Genomic DNA, 7,853 nt, shown 5'->3' on the forward strand with positions numbered 1-7,853 from the left:
ACCATTCACAGCGGGAGGGGGAATCAGTGGGGCTGGGAACCACCGTTACCCGCGGGAGGGGGAATCACTATGACTGGGAGAGACCATTTCCTATGCGGGGGGGATCAGTGGAGCTGGGAAGGACCATTCCTGGTGGGAGGTGGAATCAGTAGGGCTGGGAGAGACCATTCCAAAATGCGGAATCAGTGGGGTGAAGGCAATGCCACTCCCCGTGTGTGGGGCGAGCAAGGGAGAGATCATTCCCCCCCTTTGGGGGTGTGCCAATGGGTCTGGGAGAGACCATTCTCCAGTGGGGGGTGACCATGGGGTTGGGAGAGACCATTCCGTGGTAGGGGAGTATCCATGGGGCTGGGAGACACCATTCCGCACATGGGGGGAATCAGTGGGGCGAGGGACAAACCATTCTCCTGTGAGAGAGGGGGATTCACGGGGTGTCCCGTGGCCCTGTCCCACATCTCCTGCTCCGGCCCGCAGACCCCCACCCTCCCAGTCTGTCACCCCCCCAGCAAGGGCCAGAACCCCCCTCCCCCCGAAGGGGCTCAGAGCCCGCAGCCCCCCATGGCCGCAGCCCCCCCAAACACGCTCCAGCCTCTGTACAGCCGTTTATTGCGGGCAGGGGGCTCTGCTCGGTTGGGGCCGGGGGGCAGCAGCCAGGGGGGGCCCAGACCCCACCAGCGCCCGGGGGTCCCATCCCCGGCTCCTGCGCCGGCAGCCGGGGGGGCAACGAGGCCCGTGGGGAGGGGGCGGCCGTGGCCGGGGGTCCCGACGTGTCCCGGCGCGGCCCAGCATGGCGCGGCACACGGCACATGGCGCACGGCACATGGCACACGGCAGACGAAGCGCAGGCAGCGGGCGGGGGGCAGCCGGGGGGCACAGGCGAAGCTGCGGGGGCCGGGGGGGCCGGGGGGCCGGTGCCCGGTGCCCGGTGCCAGCTAACTGGTGCCCAGCGGGAAGGTGGGCGAGTGGCGCTCGGTGCCGATGGGGCGCGAGGGCACCTCGGCGAAGCCAACGTGTCGCCGCTCTGGGGACACAAACGGGGCGTCAGCGCCGGGCGCGGTGGCACCGGGGACAGGCGGGGACAAGGGGGTGACGGCCCACGTACCCCCGGTGCCACCGTCCTGCTCCTGCCCCGGCTCTTCCTCGTCACCCTCCGCTCCCTCGGGGTCCTCGGGGATCTCTGACACCGTCAGCGACTTCAGGTCCTCCTCGCGCTCGTCGATGCCGCCGGCGAAGGACACCTTCTGTCCGCCTGGAGGGGACAGCACGGTGGCCTCAGGGACCCACAGCGTGAGGTGACCCCGCTGAGGCGCGGGGGGGACGCGACCCCAAGCCCCGGTGCCCGCCCGGCATCCCCAGGCGAGGGGATGCAGCGGGCGAGGGAGCAGCCACGTCCCCTCGATGTCCCCGTGTCCCCTTCATCCCCATCCTTCTGCCATCCCTGTCCTGCTGTCCCAATCCTCCCACCGCCCCCAGATCCTTCCCCATCCCGTCCCTTCACTGTCCCCATCCTCCTGCCACCTCTGTCTCTCCGCCATCACCTCCACTCCGTCTGTCCCCCTGCCATCCCCGTTCCTCCCACTGTCCCTATGTTCCGGCTGTCCCCATCCCCCGCTGTCCCTGTCCCCCCGTCACCCCCATCCATCCCCATCCTGCCCTCCCTGTCCCCATCCCCATCCCTCCGCCACCCCCCGTCCCCATCCCGTTACCTTTCCGCTTGTGCGCCTTGAGCCCGGCGGGGAAGTAGCTGCGCTCGGCTCTGCCCTGGCTCCCCGGGGCTGCCCGGGCGGGGGTCGATGAGGCCGGGGCACCGCGAGGCACGCGCGGCACCGGGGCCCCGCCGGGACCGGGCACTGCCGCGTCAGACAGCGGCCGGGGGTCCGGCTGGCGTCACCCGGCCCCGCGGGGGACGGGGACACGGCCCGGCGGGGGGACGTGGTGCCCGGAGAGGGCAGGGGGGACAAGAAGCACCGGCAGCAGGGACAGGCAGCAGCCAGTCCGTGTGCCAGCCCCGGCACACGCCTCGTCCCCGAAGACATGGGATAACGACTCCAGTCCCAAGCTCCAGCAACCCTATCCCCACGTTCTCTGGGCTCCAGAAGCCCTGTTCCTTTGTCCCCACATCCCCTCGGCTCCGCCATCCTTGTCTCTGTGTCCCCAGTGTCGCCCGGTCCCCTGGGCTCTGGCAGTGCCATGTCCCCATCCCCCAGATTCCAGCAGCCCCATCACCACATCCCCACATCCCTCGGGCTCCAGAATGTCCCTGTGCTCCCCAGGCTCTGACATCCATGTCCCCTCGTCCCCTGGGCTCCGGCAGCCCCATCCCCACGTCCCCCGTCCCCCTCACCAGACTCGAGGGCACTGTCGGGGTCGCAGCCGTCATCGGGCTCCCCGTCGGAGCTGTCACCCCCTCCCATGCCACTCTCCAGGTGGGACTGCACGATGCGCTGCACCGCTGGGGAGACGCCGGTGTCAGGGGGGCACTGGGAGCACCGGGGTGTCCCCCCAGTCCCCCCGCTGTCCCCGCGCCCCCCGCGGGCGGTACCTTTGAGCGAGGGCGGGGTGTAGGCACACGGGTTGGTCCTCTTTGGTTTGAGCAGGCAGCCCTCGCCCGAGCGCTGCGGGGGGAGCGGTGTCGGGATGGGGGGTCTGGTGTCCCCACGGGGGTCACCGCGGCCCCGGGAGAGCCGGGAACCCCCCCGGCGAGGTGGGGGGCTGCGATGGGGGTCTCGCGATGGGGACCCAAGGCTGACACCCACCCCATGCCCAGCAATGAGGATCCTGCTAAGGGGATGTGGCACTGGGGACACGGAGTTGGGGACACCATGATGGGACCCTGCGTTGGGGACCTCGCATTGGGGGTGGGGTACTGGGGACACCGTCCTGAGGACCCCTCCATGGGGACCCTGTCATGGGGGTCCTATGCTGGGGACCCCCATTGAGGCGACACTGCCATGAGGACGTGGCATTGGTGTCCCCACTATGGGGACATTGCCTTGGGGCCGTGATTTTGGGGTTCGCCTGTTGGTGACCCTGTTACGGAGACCTTGTATTCGGGACCCCACCATGGGGATGTGGCACTGGGGACACAGTACTGGGGACACTGGAGGGGTGACCCCGCCGCGGTCACGCGCTGGTTTGCACCGCGGCCAAACTCCACAGCCTGGCTCGGCTCCATGTCCCCATCCCGTGTCCCCGTCCCCGGCGCTGGCGCCGTGTGCCCGTGCCGGGAAGGAGCCGATAAGCTCCGGGCGCCGGGGCTGGGCCCCGATAACCCCCCGGGGGACAAGGGACGGGGGAGCGGGGCTGTGGCGGGGGTCCCGGCGCCCACTCACCTGGTAGGGCAGATTCTCGTCCTCTGTGTCAGCGGCGCCGGGGAGAGAAGGGTGAGCGGGACACCGGCACCGAGCGGAGCTGAACAGGGCCCTACCCACCCTCGGACCCCCCCTCCAGGGGTTTCCCTGCCCGCCGGAGACCCGCGTCCCCTCCCTGCCACCCCCTTCCTTATGTGACACCCTGTCCCCTCCCTGCCACCGTCTCGCTTCCCAAACATCCCATTCCACAGGTGACACTACATCCCACCCCCCATCACGTCCCCTCCTTGCCACCGTGTCCCAGACATGCCACACGGTGTATGACAGACACCGTGTCCCATCCCAGACATGCCACACCGTGTGACAGACACCGTGTCCCATCCCAGACATGCCACACGGTGTATGACAGACACCGTGTCCCATCCCAGACATGCCACACCGTGTGACAGACACCGTGTCCCATCCCTGCCACCGCCTCCCGTCCCTACACCGGACATCCCCTGCCCCGTGTCCCGCCCGTACCCCGCTCACCTGGTGAGGAGTGTTCGGAGAGCTGGAAGAGCATGGCCGGCGTGGGCCTCCGCCGGCGGATCTGGGGCACAGCGGGGTGTCACCGGCTGGGGACGCCCCGGGTCCCCCTGTCCCCTGCCCTGCGCCCCAGGGACACGTGTCTGCACGTGTGTGAGCGTGTGTGCGCCTGTGGGTGCAGGGCCACGAGCCCACCCGGCGCGGGGTCCCCGGGGTGTCCTCAGTGCGTCCCAGCCCCATGAGAGCCCCAGACCAGCTCCTCCCGGGGGCTCTGGGTCCGGCGTGTGCTGGGGACGTCCCCTCGGATCAGGGACAACGCGTGGGGGTGGCTGCACCGACTCCCAGCGTGTCCCGTCCCCTTCATCCCAACTCTGTCTTTATCTGTGTCCTCTGTCTCATCCCTTCCCTGCTCTCCTGTGCCGTCCCTGTCCCTGTCCCCCGGCACAACTCTTCCTTCTCGGGACGCAGCTTCCACGGGGACCTTGGAGCTCTCTCGTCTGTCCCCGTCTCTCCCACCTCCCGTCCCTTTCGGTGTCCCCCACGCAGTCCCGTCCGGTCTGTCCCTCCCTGCCCACTCCGATCCCCCTCGCCCTGCCCGTCCCATCCTCTCCCTGCTGTCCCCTCTGTCCCTTCCGATCTCCTCCCGGATCCATCCCCTCCCTCCCTCTGTCCCCTCCCACCTCCCCCTTGTCCCATCCCATCTGTCCCAACGCATCCCCCCCGTCCCCTCTGTCCCTTCCATCCCCTGCCTTGTCCCCTCTGTCCCCTCCGATCCCTCTTGTCCTGCTCTCCCGCTCCCATCCCGTCCCTCTTGTCCCCTCCGATCCCCCTTGTCCCATCCCCTGCCTTGTCCCCTCTGTCCCCTCCGATCCCTCTCGTTCTGCTCTCCCGCTCCCATCCCGTCCCTCTTGTCGCCTCCGATCCCCCTTGTCCCATCCCCTCCCTCCTGTCCCGCTCTGTCCCCATCCCATCCCCAGTGTCCCCGTCCTTCCCCGCCTCCCTCCTGCGGCTCTCCCGCGTCCCCCTCCCGTCCCACACGGTCATCCCGGGGGTCCCTCCGTGCCCGGAGGTCACCGGCAGCGCTTGGCCCTGGCCGAGAGGAGGGACCCCCGGGGTGTCCCCGCTCCCCGCCCTCACCATCTCCACGGCGCGGGGGTCCAGGTTGCTGGGGGGGGCCGGCACGGAGAACTGGATCTTCTTGCGCTCCTTGGGGTCCATGGCCTTGGCCGGGAGTCACCGGAGCCGGGGGGGGTCTCTGGCACCGGTACCGAGCGGAGTTCGGTGGCACCCGGGGCTCGGTACGGCGAGGAATGAGAGTGGCGGGAGGTGGGAAAGGCAGAGCCGGTGAGGAGGAGGAGGAGGAGGAGGAAGGAGAGGGAGGGAGGACACGTCTTCCTACCAGGCGCTGAATTATTCATCCCCCCCTCCCCGGGCAGGGGGGCTGAGGCCGCGGTAATGAGCCCTTGGGGAGCCCCCCAGGGGGTTCAGCCAACCTATGGGGGGTCCTTAACCCCTTCCCTGCCATGGGGGACCCCGCCGGCGGTGGCCGGTTGGGATGGGACAGGGACGGGTGGCTCCATGTGTGTCCCTGTCCCTTATGTCCGAGTCTCCCCAGAGGTGGGGGAGAGGGGACGGGGGGACAGCCGCTCCCACCCCTGTGTGGGCAGCGGCAAAATTCCCCCCACCCGGCTACTCTGTGCCACACGAGACGGGGACACCACTCCGGGGATCTGTGCAGGGGACATCGGTGGGGACATGGGACTCCCAAAACATCCCATCGCCTGTGTGCTGGGGGTCCCCCCACCCTCAGCTGCAGCCCCCGGGATGTCGGGGGTAGGGGGGCTGTGTCTTCAGCCAGGGTTGTGCCCACCTGCCCTGGCTCTTCCCCAGCTTTTGGAGATTTTCCTCATAGAAAACCCCACGGGACACAAAATGTTCCCCCTGGGGAAGCGGGGGCTCATCCCCCAGGGCAACGCTGGGCACCAGGGCTGCACAGTCCAGGCAGGGAGCGGGGGACATCGAGGGCAGCTCTCCTGCCCCACTGAAGGGGCACAGCCAGGGGGTCCCCAGGCAGGGGGACAGCGGGGTGGCCAGCAGCCGGAGCGCTGGCTCGTCCCCTCCTGGGATGTCCCGGGGCGGTGTCGATGGAAGCCGCCTCTGAGCAGGAACGAGGAAGGGGGAGCTGGGAACTGGCTCCGTCCCCCGGATCTCCCGGTGCTCCAACGGCTGCGGGTGGCCCTGGGCCAGCAGCCACCGCTCCAGCAAAATATTTACCCGAGTGGCACCGAGCCATGGACCAGCCTCCCGCCCGCCCGGCACCACGCGGCAAAGCTCGGCAAAACACGGCACAGCCCGGCTCTGGGTGACTAATCTCGGCTCTGGGTGGCAAATCTCGGCTCTGGGTGGCAAATCTCGGCTCTGAGTGGCAAAGCCCAGCTCTAGGTGACAAAGTCCAGCTCTGGGCGACAAATCTTGGCTCTGTGTGATAAAGCCGGGCTCTGGGTGACAAAACCTAGCTCTTGGTGACAAACTTATCCCTGTGGCAGTGACCACGCAGGTGGGGACAAATCAGAGCCAGGCTCCGTCAGAGCCCAGTGTCCTCATGGAGACCAAACTCTGGGGACAAAGTGAGGGATCCCTCGGTCACCCTGTGCCGGGTGATCCCGTGCCAGGTTCTGAGCATCGTCCCCATCCCGGGACCGGAGTCGTTATGGCAACAGGTTCCCGGGCTCCATCCCGCTGCTGTTCCCGCTTCTCCCACCCACGAAGACGCCGTGTGAGGGGGTGGCCGGGCCCCCTCCCCTCCCTGCGCTGCGGCAGCGCCAGCACCCGCAGCCCCCCGGGATCGGCACGCGCCGCCCGCGCCCGCGCCCACGCACCGTCACCCGCGGGTGGCACCTGCAGCGTGGCACGGGGGGGCCGCACCGGGCCCGGAACACGGGGGCACCTTCCAGGCACACGTGTGGCACACATGGCCCCGCTCGTCGCCGGGACGGCACCGTGGGCACCCCGTGCCGTGCCCGTCCCCGTGCCGTGCCCGTCCCCGTGCCCGTGCCGCGGGGGCTGCAGCTCCGCGCAGCAGCGAATCCTCCCGCAGAGAGAGTAAAAATAGCAGCAGGTTGAGGGAAGAAGCGCTCGCCCCCCGCCAGCGGGCACCGGCGAGGAGCAGGAGCCTGCGCCCACCGCGGAGCCGTGGGGACGGACGTGGCGCGGTGTCCCGGGGGCAGAGGGTGTGGGGATGGACCTGCGTGGGGACAAGTCGGGGACAGAGCTGGGGACGGAGCGTTGTGGTGGTGGGGGACCGAACGTCGTGGGGACAGGGTGCCACGGGGACAGGGTGTGCTGGGGATGGAGCACCGCGGGGACAGGGTCCCGTGAGGACGAAGTGTCCCAGGGACGGAGCATGGTGGGGACAGGGTGTGCAGGGGACAGTGCTGTGGCGCATCAGGGACGCAGGATTGTGGGGGACAGGGCGCCACGGGGACAGGACCTGGCTGGGACAGGGCCTTGCGGGGACAGCGCATCGTGGGGACAAACACACCGGGACGATGGCACGGTCCAAGGGTGAGTGTCGGGGGGGCGGGGCCTGTGCACTGAGGGGGCGTGGCCACAGGATGGGCGGGGGTCGGCTCGGGGGTGCCGGGACCCCCCTCCCAGCTCCCCTCAGCCCGGTGTCCCCGCCCAGCCCCGTGGGGTGTCCCCTCCCAGCTCCCCCTGGGCTGAGCCCCCCGAGGACCCCCCAGCACCCCAAGACCCCCCGTGGGTGCCGCCGCCCCCCAGGAGCTGCAGCGGGGGCGGCGGGTGGGGGCCGGTGCTCCCCTGGGTGCAGAGGAGATGCCGGGAGTGGGAACACGCGTGGGAGCAGAGCACGCGTGGGAGCCCGAGGGGGCGGTGGGAGGGGGGTGGGTGATCAGGGGGCTTAACCCCTTCGCTGCCGGGAACCCCCCCAGCGACCACCCTGGGGGGCTGCAGAGGGAAAGGGGGCCTGGGAGAGACCTTTCCTAAATGGGGCTT

The 7,853-nt window shown here is 69.6% G+C and overlaps 1 protein-coding gene across 1 annotated transcript; it reads right to left on the reverse strand.

The window, feature by feature from the left end:
* Window positions 1–589: 589 nt before the first annotated feature.
* Window positions 590–5,151, reverse strand: PPP1R1B (protein phosphatase 1 regulatory inhibitor subunit 1B). Its single transcript, XM_086864345.1, has 8 exons — window positions 4,977–5,151; window positions 3,843–3,903; window positions 3,333–3,355; window positions 2,543–2,615; window positions 2,345–2,452; window positions 1,707–1,775; window positions 1,103–1,249; window positions 590–1,021 (listed from the first exon to the last, which is right to left on the reverse strand). Exons 1-8 carry the CDS (start codon window positions 5,055–5,057, stop codon window positions 933–935), a joined length of 651 nt encoding a protein of 216 aa, XP_086720471.1. The 5' UTR covers window positions 5,058–5,151; the 3' UTR covers window positions 590–932.
* Window positions 5,152–7,853: the final 2,702 nt, after the last annotated feature.

The sequence above is a fragment of the Cyanistes caeruleus genome, chromosome 27 (assembly GCF_971803275.1).
Source record: "Cyanistes caeruleus chromosome 27, bCyaCae1.hap1.1, whole genome shotgun sequence".
Classification (NCBI taxonomy): Eukaryota; Metazoa; Chordata; class Aves; order Passeriformes; family Paridae; genus Cyanistes; species Cyanistes caeruleus.